This window comes from Doryrhamphus excisus, linkage group LG19, assembly GCF_037039965.1.
Source record: "Doryrhamphus excisus strain RoL-2023G ecotype Guam linkage group LG19, RoL_Dexc_Guam_v1.1, whole genome shotgun sequence".
NCBI lineage: Eukaryota > Metazoa > Chordata > Actinopteri > Syngnathiformes > Syngnathidae > Doryrhamphus > Doryrhamphus excisus.
The window spans coordinates 12,896,029-12,914,167 of record NC_136375.1 but is presented as its reverse complement, the minus strand read 5'-3'; the positions used below and the strand labels follow the sequence as shown (position 1 = coordinate 12,914,167).

The following is an 18,139-nucleotide window of genomic DNA, read 5'->3' as shown; positions in this document are numbered from 1 at the left end:
AGCATCTGGCCTTGACACTGTGCTCTCTTACACACACACACACACACACACAGTCGTGACTATATAAGGACATTCATGGCCTCCCGGTGGTCTGTTGCCATGACACTGAGGGTTATCCCAAGAAACAGGGATGTGTGTGTCTGTGTGTGTGTTAGAAGAGCTGTTCCCAGACTTGAACCATGAAGGGGAAAATACTCTTGTCTCTCCAAATACGACCTTGTTGCCTGGCAGCCAGCAGAACACAAAACGTGAGTCTGTCTGCGTCTCCTTGTGCTGCTACCTGCCGGCTACTGATACTGACGTCTGCCAATCCCTGACAAAAATACCTGCCCCCCCTCCTTCTTATGATTGCTTTCCTTCCACTATTGTTTGTCGTTTTTAACGGTCCTCCCTTCCTTCCTCTTGAGAGCCCATCCTTTTCCTCGCCTCACAAGAATCTGGGAAGTTTGGCTCCAAGACTTCTTGATGTCTTCTCGATGTACCTCAAAACTAATACCGTATATTACATAACCTGGGTCGCAGATTGTCACACAGATTTACGTCATTACATGAAGATGTGGCAATGTAGGTGTTCCACAGGGTGCCATCCTCTGCCCCTTTCTATTCACTTCACTTTTTCACCTTTTACTTGTGTATGTTTTTTTAAAGGTCTACTTTTAGTTATGTTGTAACAGTGAAGTCTGTCCCTAGAGACACTAAGACAGGAACATCAAATTGAACTTCTTAAATGAATACAGGGCTGCATGACGGTCGAGTGGTTAGCATGCGGGCCTCACAGCTAGGAGACCTTAGTTCAATTCCACCCTCGGCCATCTCTGTGTGGAGTTTGCATGTTCTCCTCGTGCATGCGTGGGTTTTCTCCGGGTACTCTGGTTTCCTCCCACATTCCGAAAACATGCTAGGTTAATTGGCGACTCCAAATTGTCCATAGGTATGAATGTGGGTGTGAATGGTTGTTTGTCTATATGTGCCCTGTGATTGGATGGCGACGAGTCACCTCTCGCCCGAAGACTGCTGGGATAGGTTCCAGTACCCCACCGCAACCCTAGTGAGGATAAGCGGTACAAAATGAATGAATGAATAAATGAATACAAAGCCACCATCCGCCAGTACAAGCCTGGATTATGTTTTCCTGAGAGACATTAGCACTCGATAAGCTCATCAAATCTTATCTTTATGCATTACCATCAGCATTTGGGAGAAAATATGATGGGAAGGAAAAAGGGGAAAAATACAGTATAGTAGTACTGTATCTGGCTGCACGGTGGTCCAGTGGTTAGCACGCATCCTCACAACTAGGAGACCCATGTTCAATTCCACCCTCGGCCATCTCTGTGTGGAGTTCTCCTTGTGCATGCTTGGGTTTTTCCGGGTACTCCGGTTTCCTCCCACATTCCAAAAACATGCTAGGTTAATTGGTGACTCCAAATTGTCCATAGGTATGAATGTGAGTGTGAATGGTTGTTTGTCTATATGTGCTCTGTGATTGGCTGTACCCCGCCTCTTGCCCGAAGACAGCTGGGATAGTCTCCAGCACCCCCGCGACCCTCGTGAGGTAGAAAATAAATGACTGACTGAATGAGTACTGTATCTGTACAGCATGGGAGAAAGTTAGATGGTGCGTTCAAGGACCATCAAACAAAGTGGGACAAGTCGCCACTCATGATGCAATTTGTGATGTTTGTGGTTAACGTGTGCTCTCCAGAAAGAGGACGGGACGGTGAACCGCGACTTTAAGAGGACAAAGACGCGGGAGCAAGTGATGGCAGCTTTCCATGACTTTGTCAAAGGCAACAAGGACATAGTGGTAAGTGTGACCCAGGGTTCCCCCAAGGAACGCTTTAGGCAGCAATTTGTGTGTGCAGGTGCAGCTGTTTGTCTTTTTATGTCTTTTCCTCCTTCCTTCTCACCCACATACACACACAAATAATATACCGTCCAGCCCGTTACACAAGACGCACATACCTCAACACTTTGTAAGCATTGTGCGGTCACATTTATGACTGACATAAGTGAGTTCTATGTCAGAACTGGGCTAACTAGATGTTCAAGCATGTCTGTGTGTGTGTGTGTGTGTGTGTGTGTGTGTTTGCAGAACAGCTACGTAGGCAGGCTGAAGGAAATCAGGGACACCCTGGAGATCTCACCATTCTTCAAAACTCATGAGGTAATGAGGTTCTCCAAAAAGATGGACAACAGGAAGACATTTAAACATGATTCATTAACTTTGCTTAAATATGTTTTATATTGTTTGTATTATATTGTTGCTCTACATTGTTAGTAAAAATGACATTTATAGTTCAGCCTCATTTCCGGAAGTGGCGTCATCGGGATGCTAAAGCAGAGTAAAGAAACGCTTCTCCAGGTAGATGGTGGTTGACTGGGTTTAGTATAAGTTCATCAAAATAGTAGTTATGGCAAAACATTGTGTTGCTGCTGGATGTTTACAGTGTCCAAGTGATACTGTTTCTTTTATTTTCCAAAAGAGGGGGTTTCAACATATTGAAACAAAGTTAGTAAATCACTTCAAGGACCCTGTAAAGCTCTACTAACGGTGGGTGTTTCTCTACAGGTGATTGGCAGCTCCTTGTTGTTCGTCCACGACAGCAAGGGGAGGGCCAAAGTGTGGATGATCGACTTTGGGAAGACCACCGCTCTCCCGGAGGGAGAGGAGCTAAACCACCGCACGTCCTGGAAGGAAGGAAACAGGGAGGATGGCTACCTAATCGGATTGGATAGTTTGGTGGACATCATTTCTTGCATCTTGGACACTGAAACATGAGTTGTTGTTTTTTTTTTCAGACACACACATTCTTGCCTTATACATCAGACCTTTTAATGTGACAAAAAAATCAGCAAACTTGTGAAAGCGTTAATGACAGGTTAAACTTTGGCACACCCTAGTGGAAGTCTGAGGAAATACAAGCTCATTTTTAGTGTCATATTGTAGTATAACACACAGAAGACCACTCCGGCCTTAACAGCTGTTTTTTATGCATATGTAAAAATATGTAAAACTACAGAAAATAGATTAAGCCTGAATTTTAGAAACATGCTTGAGTACAGTTCCCCTTGTTACAAATTGGTCAAGCGTGCTTTACCTCATCATTTTAGCAGTTAGTGGAGCAAGATGCTAATTAGCTAACACAAGTGCTTCCCTTCTCTCTTGGGATTTGTTCAAACACTGTACAGTAACTTTTTTTATTTTATTTGAACATGATTTTAGTGCAGTCCAGTCCTGCTGAACACTTTACCTGGCGTGAGAGGTCTTATTTAAACTGTAGTGCCTTGACGGGCTTACCCTCATTTGTCAATGATGGGATGGATTATCCTCCCATGTCTTATATTATTTTATTCCCCAGTCTTAAATGAGTGCATGTTTATTTGCATCTTAAGGGTGGTTATTGACTTTGTGCTTCACTATTTATAACATATTTGCTTTTGGCATGACACTGCAGGATGTTTTTTTGTCTCCAAGGGTGTGCTACCGTCCTATCTCATTGCAATCTGGCAACATGGTGTTGTAAAGCTTACTCTACCACAAATTTGTGTTGTTTTTTTTTTGCTGTTTTTCTCCCAAGCGGTATTGTGCAATCTGTACCTTGCGGTGCAGTTTTCCTGTTTAAAAGCCAGGAGTGTCATGTAGCAGCTGGAGAGACGCGCGACTTGTTTTTGCTGCCCTCGTGTGGCCAAAAAAAATGAATACTCCAGGGAATCCCAGCAGAAGTAGTCCTATTTCCCGCTGGTTGTGCCTTAACGCCTAGTGTTACGTAATTGTTTGCAGTGGTTACAAAGTAGTTGGAGCAATGTTAAGTCCATAGAGTGCCTTCTTAAAAGTATCAGTTTTGTTTTGCACACACTAAAAGGAATTGTAAGCCCACAATGTTCAGCTAGCTTTGCTTATGAATTGTTTTGAATTATTTAACCAGTTGTCGCACCAAGTGGATTCTGTTGCTCTTTAAGCTACGACGGAGAATAAACATCCCGAAATGTTGCTGCAACACCAAAATTTTTGACTTATGTCCCTTGAATGTGCACTTAAAACTCTCTGTTAGGTATTACATATGCTGTGGTTTTGCTGTTTGTATATTTATTATTATTATTTGGATGGTTTCTTTTTAAAAAATGGTGACAGAAGATGTGTATGTGTGTTTTATTTCTTTCGGACTTTTGCACAGTTTTTATTTGAATTGTGCATAAACTCTATTAACTACGTCAAATACAATGTGTAATAATCATAAAATATTTTTACGCATAATTTAATTATTTAATAAAATACAGTTTATGTGTATTTAAAATTTATTTGAGAAAAACATTTTTAATTATTGTTTTCAGAAAAGTACTATCCCATAATTATGTTAATATTGTGTGTGAAATTAGACTAATAACTAGAGAAGGTGAATGCCTGCATTGTAGAATCGCATGATGAAATGCCGTTGAATATTGAAACATAAAAGGTTGTAAAATATAGATATATATATTGTGTTTTTTATAGTGTTTATTCAACAATATTTGTCACTCTTGCACCTGCATCACACAGTATCAATAGAGTCGACTTTCAAGTCCATTCACAATCCCTGTTGAGCAGGGAAAAACACAATAAAATAACACAATAAAATGTTCAACATTTTTAATATCGGACTTTATAGGTGGAATAAAGTTAATTAATTAATTGGTTGCCTCTTTGAGCTGTTTTTATATCTTTAGAATGCTCAGAAATGAATGTGTGTTCATGTGTTCTCATAAGGATTGTGGATGAAACTTCCATAAATGGTGCAGTGGTATACTGTATGTATGTGTGTGTTAGATATATGTCAGATATGCTTTAAATTTTGACCGTGTTAAAACACCTCTGCTGATATAAACAAACTACTTCCTGACTGCTTCCTGTGTGAACGAATGAGAAGCGGCCTTTTGGTTTCCGCCTCCTGAAATCATCCAATGCGAGGTGAGAAGGGGCGGGGCAAGAAGCACCAAGTACAAGTAAACGGACGCTGAACAAACGCTCTGTTTCCTAAAGTCGGTCAATTTAGGTCACGGTGATTTTCAGAGTGTCCGTCGACACCAGAGGGTGGCGTTAGTGTTCGTGAGCGTGGTTTTGGATGGAGTGGGTTGTGTCTGTGTTGGAGTTGATAGTAAATGAGGAGTTAAGAGTTCATATGGTGCAGAGACGCGTGCGCCGATTGGAGTATTGAAGGCAAATATGAACATCTGCTGTTGTTTTATGGTCCTGAAACAAATCAGAATCATTGCTTGAGTCGTCTTGGGAGAAGCTACAACAACAGCTGGTGAGTGCCTCAACTTCGCAGATTATCACGCATTATCAGACTTTGACGCACGGGCGACCTGCGTGGACGTGTTTAATCCCACCATTGCCCTTTGATTTACCCCGGTCCGCAAACACCAGCACTTAACTATCCGGACGTTATTTGACGCAAAATGCATGAAGTTCAGCCTGTGCTAGCTTGCCAGACCTAGCTAGCTAGCCACAACGTGGCGCAGCTTGTTTTCTAGCGGACTCACCTAAAGATATCTGCTCTCTAATTAATAATCTTATGAAACCATGGAGTTTATTACTATGCCTTAAATGACCTCCATGTGTCACAATGTGGTGGGAATGCTGGTTTTTCCATGCTAGCGTGCTGTTAAAAGTGTATGTTTGTTGTCAATACAGTTGTATAAATCGTATTTACGTGAAAACTCAGTAGACTTAACTTTTAAGTCGCCTAAATAGTGGTCATTAATGAATATAAGATATTGATAAGACTTTGTATTGATAAGACTGGCGCCTGTTCACCAGTACCTGTTTATTTATTGACTTATTAAGTAGGTCAGAATCACCTGCATTATGCACGATACAAATGATCATCATGTATCACATTTAGCATCACAGCATTTAGCATCATAGCAGCTAATATTCCAATGTTCTATTTGAAAGCCAACAAATAAGCTTCTTTTCTAAGTATTGTCCTTAAAATGGAAGTTAAAAAAGTGATTCTTATTTTTGTTCTTATTTTTTGTTCCATGTTGTACTGAGCAGCCAGGACAGAGATGCTTCCCCGCTTTCCGTTATGTTACGTTTCATGTCACAGTTTGACATCTCAGCTAAAGTTTTTATTTTTCGCCGCCATTCATTCAAAATATGAACGCTGGTGTAATGAATGGCTTGGCTTCCGCTTGCTAATAGACCATCACGGTTGGTGGTGCACCAGCATAGCAGCTTTTAATTGGAGAACTGGAAGACCAACAATTCCCGTCTTTCATTCCCAGATGAGCCCGAAAAAAAGTTGTTGTGATCATCTTTCACACACTGCGTTAGCCCTATTTCCATGGCCGTGACTCAACAGGGTTTTGTTTGGAGGGACTGCACAAGAGTCCAGACGACAGCTGAGGCTTACCAGTGTGTTTACCTGACACCATAATAGTACGCTTAATCTGCAGTCAGCGTGCACGAGTGCCATGGCTTGGAGCTCTCGTTTTGTTTTGTTAGGGAAGTTGGAAGTGACAAATGGGAAGTGGTTTTAGATTTTGCAATCGTGCTTCCTCACAATTTGGAAGCGTTAAAAAAAACGCTTCTAACGTTTACTTTGGATTAGGCATGTTGGGAATTCATGTTTATATGTTTATATGTTTATTTTGTGATGCTCGTTATTGTTTGATTGCACTTTATAGCCATTGAGTTCTAATGGGGTTGTACTACTTGGCTGCATCTAAAGAGCAAGGGTTGGTAAAGGGTAAAGGTGACTATAGGGCTGTTACTTCATGTTTAGAGGGCTCTAGTAATGTAAACATTGTCATTGTAAACAGGTTTTCTATTCTCTAGCTATGAAATATTCCATTTCTAAAGAGGGAACCCTACTTTCTGAAAATGGCCATATCTTGGTCAGGTCTGGAAGCAATTAACTGCGATAAAAGTGGAATGACTGCACACATAAATGTCTTGGATGATTCTTTTTGGTCTTTCGTGGAAAAAGCCACCTTGCTTGACCCACTTTCTGCATCAAGCGTGTGCACGATCGAGCACTATCACACATGCTCACATATCCTTTCCCACTTTTTCCACCTCTCGACCCGCTGGCCCTGTTCCCATCACAGCCATGTCCAAGCACGTCGTCGCACCTGCAACACAAACACACACACACACAATAACGCAAACGCAGTGGTAGCGGAGGAATGTGGGCAAAGTGGAGTCGTTTAAGGTGTGTCGGAGATATGGCGACATCATAGTCACTCGTGTTATTATTTTTTATGGTTGTTGTCATGTTGGAAATCATGCATTAATCATGCCTCAAAAGACCTTTGTCATGTTTTGATGGTCTTTAACATTTAAAGTGCGAAATGCCACTTTCCAGCACTTGGGGGAGCACTGCAGCAAACAAAATGGAGATCTTCCATGTGTGTGTGTTTTCACAAGTTTCGCATACTATTCAGATTCAAAAGCTGCATAAAACACAAGTATGCAATATGCATGAAAGATCATTGAAGTTGTTTATGGATGAAATGAAAAATTAATATAACAATATTTAATATTTTAACTCAAAGCTGCACGGCGGATGAGTGGTTACCGCACAGCTAGGAGACCCGAGTTCAATCCCACCCTCGGCCATCTCTGTGTGGAGTTTGCATGTTCTCCCTGTGCATGCGTGGGTTTTCTCCGGGTACTCCGGTTTCCTCCCACATTCCAAAAACATGCTAGGTTAATTGGCCACTCCAGATTGTCCATAGGTATGAATGTGAGTGTGAATGGTTGTTTGTCTATATGTGCCCTGTGATTGGCTGGCCACCAGTCCAGGGTGTACCCCGCCTCTCGCCCGAAGACAGCTGGGATAGACTCCAGCACCCCCGCGAACCTCGTGAGGATAAGCGGTAGAAAATGAATGAATGAATGAATTTTAACTCGAGGCTACTTTTTTTCATTAGAATATGATTTTTTGTTAATTTGACTTTATTCTTATACAAAACTGCTCATTTTTCAATTTTTGCTGAAAACATTTTTAAAAACCTTAAAAAATAGTTTCACCACTTGTCATCAAAATGAAGTGGTTAACTTCTTTATACACTTTCACCACGACTAAGAATATAAAAGAAAAAAAAGTGCATTTTCCATCATAAACTGAAATTGCCTCTCCACTTATTGAAGGTTTTATGATGGCCACAGCTAGACCCTGGAACAGATCATTAGTATTTGCATGAGTTCCTCTGGGAACATTGAAGGCGGAGTCAATGGAACCTAAAGATAAACAACCTTCTGGTTGATTGTGTAGGGCACTGTCCACAATTTATAGCTCTTTACAGGGGTACTTGTACCACACGGGAATAGTGTTCTATATTTAGTGTGTCAACAATGTGTGTGTGTGTGTGTGTGTGTGTACATATGTCCGGTGGGCAAAAAGAGACGTATTCAAATGTGACACGTACACAGGAATAGCTGCCTCTCGTCCAAAAGCTTCTGTGGCATCCTCTGGTCCAACTTTCAGCAGCATTCCTCCCGCCTCTTTCAATATGTGTGTGTGTGTGTGTGTGTGTGTGTGTGTGTGTGCGCGCGTGTGCGTATGAGAGAGAGGGATCGGTCGGTCAGGGAGTATTTTTAGTTTCTTTGAGGCAGCTGTGAGCCTGAGAGGGGAAAAAAAGCATTTGTTCTCTCCAACTTCTCCCCTTAATGTTGATCCTTTTGCTTCTTTCCCCCCCGTGCGTGTTTGTGTAGTCGCTCCATCATGGCGGGCGACATGATGCTCCTGATGCGAGGCTTGGCCAAGCTCAGCCAGGCCGTGGTTGAGACGCAGAGCGGCGTCCTACGCAGCGGGACAGGTACGTCTGTAGGTGCTGACTTGTGCGCTTTTCTGTTCCACAGAAGAATTGCTTGGCTTTAGATGCAGATAGTGAGCTAATAATGCTACATTTATTCAGATGTGGTGTGTATTTCATCCTTATTGTCGCCATATTATCAACTTTTTGGTATTTATGAACACGGTAGCTGTTGATTATTGATTTTGCGCTAAGCAGGCGTGCTTCTAATATTGTAGTAATGTACATTGGTCACTAGGTGTCACTTATTTTTCTGTGAGACGAACACCAGACTTAAACCTCCAGCTTTGATTGGAGGTTTGAATGATCTCAAATCAGGTGCAATAATAACATAATAATAATCATCATCATTATAGTAACATAAGTTACTAGTGCGGCCTTAAGCTACAAACTAAAACTCAACATTACTTCCTGTCTGCCACCCATTCTGCTCCACCTACAAGGTAAACTGTCTTGAACAGCTATATTTCCTCGGAATATAACTACTATTCTGGTTAAATTGAATGTAAAAGTGACTATAGGGGTGTTATTTCATGTCTCAAGGGCTCTAATAATGTTAAACATATTTAGAAGATCAGAAACAGGTTTTCTATGCCATAAAGGCCAAGTACTTTGTGTAAATTCACTCCTCACTGTTGTGTCTGGAACCAATGGAGGGCAATAAAGGAGGGTCTACTGTATGTATATTATTCAGGCAACATTTGAATACCCTTTTAATTCAACATGAAGGTCTTCCGGGTGTGGGCGCTGCGGTCCAAAGCTTCCAGTCGGCGGCGGAGCAAGGCCTCTCTATGGCCGTGATGAAAGTACAGGTGTGTCATCTACAGTTTAACCTTCTGGAACTTTAACCGCTAACACGTCTTCCCATCCACAAAGGAGATGTCAGGGCAGCAGCAAATGTCGTCGACGGAGTCGGACTTTCCCCAGGATGACTTTGCTGCATCAGAGTTCAGGGAGGAAGACTTTATGGCAGATCAGCAAAGAAGTGAGAAGGAGGCGGCGTCATTATTTGAGGGCTACAAGGATCCTTCCAGAGAGTTTCGTGGTGGTGGCGACGGGCAGACCAGATCATACCACCATGACACTCGGTACGACACAGCTCATTGATAGAAATGTCGATTGTTGACATGTTAATGTTTGTTGTTGATCCGCAGACGTTTTATGGGGAGCCAACAGTGGCTTCAAGGAGACGCTGGACCCTCAGTGCGACAGCAACGCGGCTACCATCAGGACCCGTCCTCCGTCAGCGGGCTGACGGCCGAAGACCTGGAGAAAGCCAGACAAAGCAAGACTGACATGAAACCGCACAAGCAGATGGTGATGGCTCTTTCTTTGTTGTCTTCCTCTAGAAATCCCTTGCTAATTCAGTGTTTGTTTTCATTTTAGCTGAGCGAGAGAGCTCGGGAGCGGAAGGTGCCCGTCACTCGCCTCAGCAGACTGGCTAATTTTGGAGGTAACGCTACTTTTCCACTGCACCTTGTGATCGGAACATTTCTAGAAATGAAACTTTAGTGTGCTCTGTAGTCTCCTGAGGGGCACTCAGTCTCCTCTTGGATAAAATGAACGAAACAGAAGCTCCTCATTCTCCTCTTTTACATACACTCTGGATGACAAGAGGGTTCAATGTTAATCTGTCTGCGTGTATTGGTTCTATAAGTGGAATGAACGGAGCGATAGTGGGCTGTGTTCTCATTCTGCCTCCACTGGGGAAAAAGTAGCGATGGAGGTGCTGGGCAGCGACGCCTTTGTCCTGGCAGTCATCGCTTGCTGAGGCCTTTGGTCGGAAAATTATAAACAAAATGGTGCGTGTCCATACAGTTGACAGTGTCGCTGGCTACATTACAAAAACATACACACACACACACAGGCAACCTCTGTGTGGAGCGAATGTCTCACACAGGTACACGATACGCTAGTGGTTCAAATATGAATGACAGTTATCCACCAGCTAAATTTCATATCGTGACAGGCCTCGGTCTGTCCGTCCCTGTTTTTTTTTTTTGCCATTGGCAATAGCATCTTGCATCATAACCCAGTGAAAGTGCTGATATACTGCATTTGACATGTTAGCACATCGTGACCCATATTTGGTTGATTGTGGCATGTCCAATGAATGAAAATGTGATGAATACTTTTTGGATGCAAAGGGGGAAGCTCTGTAAACACCACAAATGATGGACAGGTGAAGGTTGTTTTGCCACAAGAGGCGCTTCTGGATGGGAAAGCGCGAAGATTAGCACGTAGAGGGAAATACTTCTGGGTACTTTTGGACAGGCGAGGAGAACGTCCGGTCAAAGAGGCACAGGTCGTCCTTGTTCGCTCTGCTGCTCTTGTTGCCTTGCAGATTTGTGACTCAGTGATTATGTAACGCCGTGTTGCGTAACGGACCACCATCATCATACACATACACACATGTGGGTGTGGGGACTATCTTGGTTATCTACCGTATGAGCGTAATACTTTCTTTTAAATAAAGTTTTTTCAGTATTTGCATGCAGATGAGTTGAATAATTGATATGCCAATATTTATTTATTTATCATGTTGCCTGACAATATTTCTGATTGTTGTTGTTATAATCTCTACAACTTTCACATATGACCCGCTATGATTTATTGTAATCTGACTTCATGTGTTGACACCAGGTTTGGCTGTAGGTTTGGGCATTGGCGCCTTGGCGGAGGTTGCCAAGAAGACCATCAGGCATAATGGTGCAGCAGGTAAACGCACATACATTCATAATCAATACAGGCTCTTACAAGCTTCACTGTTTGATGAGAAGTCAAAAGGTTGCCGTGTCTATCCAAAGCTTTAAATAAAGAAAAGTACAGGTATGCTTTTGTTTGCAGGCGGCTACATGTAGCTTGCACACTCCTCTTAGTCAATCCAAACAGACAGACGCCGCCCACTCTGCAGAATGAGCCTGCTAATCCTGCGCAGATCTGTTTGTTTGTGTGCTGTAATCCAGTCAGGCTGCTTGTGTGTTAAATCCCCTGCAGTCAGAATAATATGCAACCTGGTGACCCACTGACACGTTAACATGTTTGCTTCAAATCACTGCCACACAAATAAAAAACATTTTTCTCCATGTAGGAGAACATAAAAAGTCCGTCCTGGACTCCAGTCCCTTTCTGTCCGAGGCCAACGCCGAACGCATCGTGAGAACTTTGTGCAAAGTCCGAGGGGCGGCTCTGAAACTTGGACAGATGCTCAGCATTCAAGGTGAGCTCCCCCTACAGGCTTCAAATATAATTACCCCCCTCTGGGACTTTAAAGGTACCCACCTATCATGCAAAATGAATAGTACTGGATGTTTGAAGCCAAAGTGAAAAGTCACTCAAGACATTTTGAAGTGTTAGGACTTTTTGAAGGCACTGTGAAAAGCAACTCTAGACTTGTTGGAGGCAAGTCAGTGTACTATTCCTCGGTTGCCAAGTCAGTGGCCTGATCTCAACTCACTAGAGCATTTTTGCACAAAACGGCAAAAGAATGGCGTTGCAGTCAAAGAGTTGATAGAAAATGGCTGTCGTTCCTAAATAGCAAGTGCCATATTGTTGGGAAAAGTACATGTGGTTTTGTACAAAGACAATGTCATACAGCGGGCCTGTTCTTGTCAGTCCTGGCGTTGGACATGACAGGTGAGCTACCACTGGAAGGCAGTAAACATCCCACCGTCGGGGTCGTGTTGCAGTCGTGAAGGCGTCATTATTTTTATTTATGCCTGTCCTTTGCCGGGACGTCCTTCAGCGTTCACAAACAAGTTTATCCAACGTTTTACAGCTCAGTGAGGTTTAAGCGAAGTTGATTGACAGCTGGTCGGGTGTTCTCGGAGGTGTGGACACACTTTAAATCAAAAAAGCCAGCACTCCTAAGTGCCCTCTTTGGCCCTTGCGCCCTGAAGGAAATGAAAGAGGAGCTAGTCATCATAGTGAGACGTCATTCTGGAGGCTAAAATCACCCCTGTGCTCCTTTCCAAGTGGGTCACATCCAAAGAGTGCGCTAACCTTCAAGGCCTATTTTAACCCTGACAATAACATAGTGTGCTGCTTTGCTGTTTGACTCCCTGATCACCTGCTGTCTTAGCATTTACTGGATGCGTTCACCTCCTAAAATTTACAGCCGAATTACGCTCTTATCATCAGCGTCTGCATAACATGTTGTCTTGAACGTGTCATATCACCTTTGGCTGATGAAAGAACACTGTAAACGTTGCTCTATGATAGCTGGACACAGGGAGGACATCAAATACGGTAGTAAAACACTAAATGCAAGAATTAAAAGGTCATCACAAATAAATAAAAGCCTAAGCACTAGCAGCATTTCCATCTTAGTATCAGACCGCTACACTGGTTTGTTGTTACTGTCACTACTTTTCCCCAAAATTTTGGGGACTTTATTTTGGTTTAGTTTGTTTATTCTCATTTTTTATGTGTCAGATACTTTCTCTCCAAAAGAAATTCACATTTCCAGCAGCTCTGCAAAAGTCTCATGATAAACTTAATGACATAATAATAAACATAATTAGAGTGTATTCCCAAATTATTCAAAATTTAAAAAACACATTTTACACATTTCATATTTCAATTTTACGCATCTAAGATGCTGTTATTTTTCCACATAAAATGATGCCTTTTTCTCTTTAATATTTTCCAGCGTTTTTTCTGATGTTTGGCTTTGGTTTTTGTGAAATTGCTGCCGATTTCTACATTTATGCTGCTGTTGGGTTTGCTGGATAAATTGCATCTTTAGAATATGCTGCGATACCCCTGATTTAAGCAAAGGGAAATGTTCTGTAAATTACTTTTAGCAAATGTGTGTTTATGGTTATTTCATACAAGTGTATGTTTTGGAATAATTTAGTTTCACATAAAAACTAGTCTCTGGTGTCCCTGAGTACCATGAGATGGAACCTGCGTACCAGCAGTTGTTCTGCTGCCGCAGTTTGAGAATCAGTGCTCCAGTCTTGGTCAAATAGTGAGCCCACATTGAAGTAATTGTGTATTATTTGTTACAATTTGGCTACTTTTTGTTCGTCATTGCAAGATGAAAGAGGTGAGAATGTATGAAGAGCTTGAGCTTGCCAAATAGTGAGCCAACCAGTGTTTGTTAATGATGACCATGTGAGTGCGTATCGTCAAGTGGTAGCCCAAATGTGAAAGTTCAGGTTCAGTTACCGTTATCACAATGCTCTGAATCTGTTTACCATGGATTATGCTTTATGGCTGTGACTTTTCTGTATCAGATGATGCATTCATCAACCCGCAGCTGGCCAAGATATTCGAGCGAGTGCGGCAGAGCGCCGACTTCATGCCCATCAAGCAAATGACGGTAATTTTCCTCATGTTTCACGCTTTCATTGGAGCTGACCTGAACATGATCGCTTTCCTTGTCACCACTGTGCTGATGCATGCACTGTCATTAACACTTAGGATGCCTGGTGGGGTACGTTGTGGTTACCTACACTGTGCATAGTATGTAGTTTCAAGTAGAAATAGCAAGGTTATCCTTGATGATTAAAATTTTTCACAAGAAAATATGGACGTGGAGGAATGCAAGACAAACCCGCTGACATGTTGTCGTTTTACGTGTGTGTGTTTGTTTTGATGGTGTGCAGAAAGCCTTAAACAGCGATTTGGGTCCAAACTGGCGAGACAAGCTGGAGTCTTTCGAGGAGCGTCCTTTCGCCGCGGCGTCCATCGGCCAGGTCCACCTGGCCAGGTTGAAGGACGGCCGGGAGGTGGCCATGAAAATTCAGGTGGGGCTTTGACACTGTGTGTGTCTACACAACACACACATACGCACTCATGTTGGGGGGGAGGACCACTATTTGACTTGTGTATCTTGTGTACACATTACACAACAAAACGAACCCGTAGCTTGTCTTGACAAACTTCACGTTTGTTTATCTTTCATTGTTCCAATGTAACACCCTCTATTGGACAACACATATCCTCTTTGGGTGGCCATACTAACTGAAAGTAGCAGTTGGCGACTTAGGGCACGGTGTGAATCAGTGGGAGGCCTTTATTTGCATGCACACATTTTATATGTTTTAAAAATTAAAAATAATCTAGTCTTATTTTGTTATTTTGTAAGTAATTAAAAGGGCATTTATTGGGAGTTCCTAACAGGAAACCAGGGAAACCCAGGGAAAACCCACCCACCCACACACGGGGGGAGAAAATGCAAACTCCACACAGTTAACCTAGCATGCTTTTGGAATGTGGGAGGAAACCAGAGTACCCGGAGAAAACCCACGCATGCACGGGGAGAACATGCAAACTCCACACAGAGATGGCCGAGGGTGGGAATTGAACCCTGGTCTCCTAGCTGTGAGGTCTGCGCGCTAACCACTCGCCCGCCGTGCCGCCCCGGCTCAAAACATAGCACCTGCAAATACCGAATCGCCTATGATTATTAATTTATATACGCCCCTTGTTATATACAATATACTTCTATTTATCATTTAGCATCTTTGAGTACCTTTCCACAATGCTGTTAGTATTAAACAGGTTGTTACATTAGAGCTGGTTATGTTGAAACGTGTATTACCTTTAATATATTATGTATCATCGTGTTGGTGCAGCTGTGAGCTAAAAATAGTTTTTAAATGATTAATCCTCTCTTGCGCAGTACCCCGGTGTGGCCCAAAGCATCAACAGTGATGTCAACAATCTGATGACAGTGCTGAATATGAGCAACGCGCTGCCTGAAGGTACACACACACACACACACAGTGCTGTATGTGTTTGCAGTACATACAGTATATTGTCTTACATCATGTTTACATGTCAATGTGGCTTGCAGGTCTGTTTCCAGAGCACCTGATAGACGTGATGAGGAGGGAGTTGGCGCTGGAGTGCGACTACATCAGAGAGGCTCAGTGTGCTAAGAAATTTAGGTGAGCTTCAGCTGAAAGTAATGGAAAGTAAACATCTTGGATCATCTACCAGGGCAGCTGTGTTTGGCCACGTTTTTTTTTGTCCACCGTTTTAGACATTTACAGTCAAAAAATGGCTTTTCCTTGAAATGTGTCTCTAATCTGCCTAAGGGAGCTGCTGAAGGACCACCCCTTCTTCTACGTGCCGGAGGTGATAGATGAACTCAGCAGCCGCCATGTTCTCACCACAGAGCTGGTCCCCGGATTTCCACTGGACCAGGCCGAGGGCCTCCCGCAGGAGCTGAAGAACACAGTACGGACTCCATCCATCTCCATAATGAACACTTTCATTAGTGCTAGTTGGACCTCTAGTGGCAAGAGATGGAACTCTGCCCCTCTTTGCATCAGCGGCGTTTGTTCTTTTTTTTTCCAGATCTGTGAGAACATCCTGATCCTGTGCCTCAGAGAGCTGTTTGAGTTCCGCTACATGCAGACCGATCCCAACTGGTCCAACTTTTTGTACGACCCACAAACGCACAAGGTGAGTCACTGGAGGAGGAGAAGTTCCCTCCAAGGGCTTCACCTCGCCGCATCTGTCCGCAGGTGGCGCTGCTGGACTTTGGAGCCACCAGAGGATTCGATCAAAGCTTCACCGACATCTACATAGAAGTAAGCCTCGCCTGGTCCACTTGGATCTTGCATGCAGAAGATGAGTGTTTTTAAAGTGACGTCACTGCAGGTGATCCGCTCGGCCGCCTTGGGGGACCGAGAAGGCGTTAAGAATAAATCCATCGAGATGAAGTTTCTCACTGGCTACGAATCCAAGGTAACGCACTTTGTTTTGCAGGTGCTGCGGTCTAGTATTCGGTACTTTTGAATAAACAAACATGCTCACGTGAGATTAGCCCTGTTGTTGCAGTACAATGTACTCCACAGTCTCCACTTGGTTGCCTCAGTCTGCTCCCCCATAAAAAGCAGTTAATACAGCAGACACTCCTTCTTCCTCCGCTGTTCTTGCTTGTTAGCGTGTCGCCTTACCACCGGTGCATTCAATGCAGCTTGGTTTTCGCAGCTTCTGGTGATGGCGTGACTATTTTCAGAGGCAATTGATGCCAAGACATGATGGTAGTGCAATTACTAGTGTGTACTGGAACTCCAAATTAAAACATTAGCAAGATGTCAGGTCATGCGGAGGATTAATTTGGGCCTAAATTAAATACATATGAAGCAAAATGCATCAGATAATTGAAACATGAAATAAAAGTAACATAAATATGATAATTCTATCAAAACAATTAGCACATTTCATGACCAATATATTTTAGCATAATATTTTGTGACGTTATTATTTTTTTATGTTTATATTATTTATTAATGAAGAATACCCTTAATCAATTGAATCTGTCAGTCACCCATGAATGATGTGATTGATCAGTTATTTTGATGTAATATTTTAGATTGACTTCATAGCCATTTAATGCTAGCAGAAGTAAGGTGGGATACATTGTGGTGGCCTACAACATACATGTTTATTTTATTAACAAGTATATTATTATTATTCTATGTCTGTACACCTGCTGGCGTCTACATCTAGGCCATGGTGAACGCCCACGTGGACGCGGTGATGATCCTGGGCGAGGCCTTCGCGTCGTCTGACGCCTTTGACTTCGGCGCCCAATCCACCACCGAGCGCATCCACAACCTCATCCCCGTCATGCTGCGCCACCGCCTGACCCCGCCCCCCGAGGAGACATACTCCCTGCACCGCAAGATGGGCGGTTCCTTCCTCATCTGCTCCCGCCTCCACGCCAAGCTGCGCTGTAAGGACATGTTCCACGCCGCCTACCAACGCTACTGGGAGGGGCGCACGCCGCCATCCAGCTCAGCCTGAATGATGTTTTGCTCTTTTTTTTTCTGTCTTTTGACGGACGGGTCCGAGGACCAATCGCAAATGCCAAATATTTGTGGAGGCGGTGAGGTTTTAAAGCACACACTTTGTATGTTTTGGACAGCAAAGTGGGGACGAGACGTGGGCTGGGCCAGGACTGAAAGCGCTCATGTTGGCATTTTTATCTCTGCTGCATTTTTGCTATTGTTGACAGGCCTTCAGGACAATCAGGGTACCAGAAGACACCTTCAGGAACACCGTGAGCAATAATAATAGTAAAAGGACGACATCGGCCAGTGTGGACCGGGACTTAACGTGTCCATGTCCTCAGTTTTTCTGCTTCAGCCTTTAAATGAGCACAATCAACGTACACTGGAAATGCAAAGTTTGTTGATTTCAGTTTTTGTAGGCTAAATATAGCGAGCATTAAGTTTTAAATGAAGCTCAGGGTGATTTTACTCCTATATAATGTCTACAGAAAAATATCCATTTTCCTCCATTTTTTGTGGGACCTAGTGGGAGTGCTTGGATGTAAGTAGGTGATTAAAAACAAAGATGATTGCAGTGA

At 43.1% G+C, this 18,139-nt stretch overlaps 2 protein-coding genes across 2 annotated transcripts in view; both read left to right on the top strand.

Annotated features, from left to right (window-relative positions):
• The window catches only part of itpkb (inositol-trisphosphate 3-kinase B), a 17,129-nt gene extending 12,718 nt beyond the window's left edge, over nt 1-4,411 (top strand). Inside the window, exons 9-11 of the mRNA XM_058056255.2 lie at nt 1,706-1,807; nt 2,096-2,167; nt 2,573-4,411. Of these exons, the coding sequence (XP_057912238.2) occupies nt 1,706-1,807; nt 2,096-2,167; nt 2,573-2,782 (384 nt within the window). The 3' untranslated portion in view covers nt 2,783-4,411. The remainder of the gene's footprint in view (nt 1-1,705; nt 1,808-2,095; nt 2,168-2,572) is intronic.
• coq8aa (coenzyme Q8A, genome duplicate a) overlaps nt 1-18,139 on the top strand; it is a 19,327-nt gene extending 1,188 nt beyond the window's left edge. Inside the window, exons 2-18 of the mRNA XM_058056256.2 lie at nt 5,224-5,288; nt 8,705-8,808; nt 9,535-9,617; nt 9,682-9,893; nt 9,960-10,122; nt 10,192-10,258; nt 11,449-11,523; nt 11,897-12,025; nt 14,046-14,131; nt 14,418-14,558; nt 15,437-15,518; nt 15,611-15,704; nt 15,855-15,996; nt 16,117-16,224; nt 16,287-16,352; nt 16,423-16,509; nt 17,278-18,139. Of these exons, the coding sequence (XP_057912239.2) occupies nt 8,715-8,808; nt 9,535-9,617; nt 9,682-9,893; nt 9,960-10,122; nt 10,192-10,258; nt 11,449-11,523; nt 11,897-12,025; nt 14,046-14,131; nt 14,418-14,558; nt 15,437-15,518; nt 15,611-15,704; nt 15,855-15,996; nt 16,117-16,224; nt 16,287-16,352; nt 16,423-16,509; nt 17,278-17,574 (1,926 nt within the window). The 5' untranslated portion in view covers nt 5,224-5,288; nt 8,705-8,714 and the 3' untranslated portion in view covers nt 17,575-18,139. The remainder of the gene's footprint in view (nt 1-5,223; nt 5,289-8,704; nt 8,809-9,534; nt 9,618-9,681; nt 9,894-9,959; nt 10,123-10,191; nt 10,259-11,448; nt 11,524-11,896; nt 12,026-14,045; nt 14,132-14,417; nt 14,559-15,436; nt 15,519-15,610; nt 15,705-15,854; nt 15,997-16,116; nt 16,225-16,286; nt 16,353-16,422; nt 16,510-17,277) is intronic.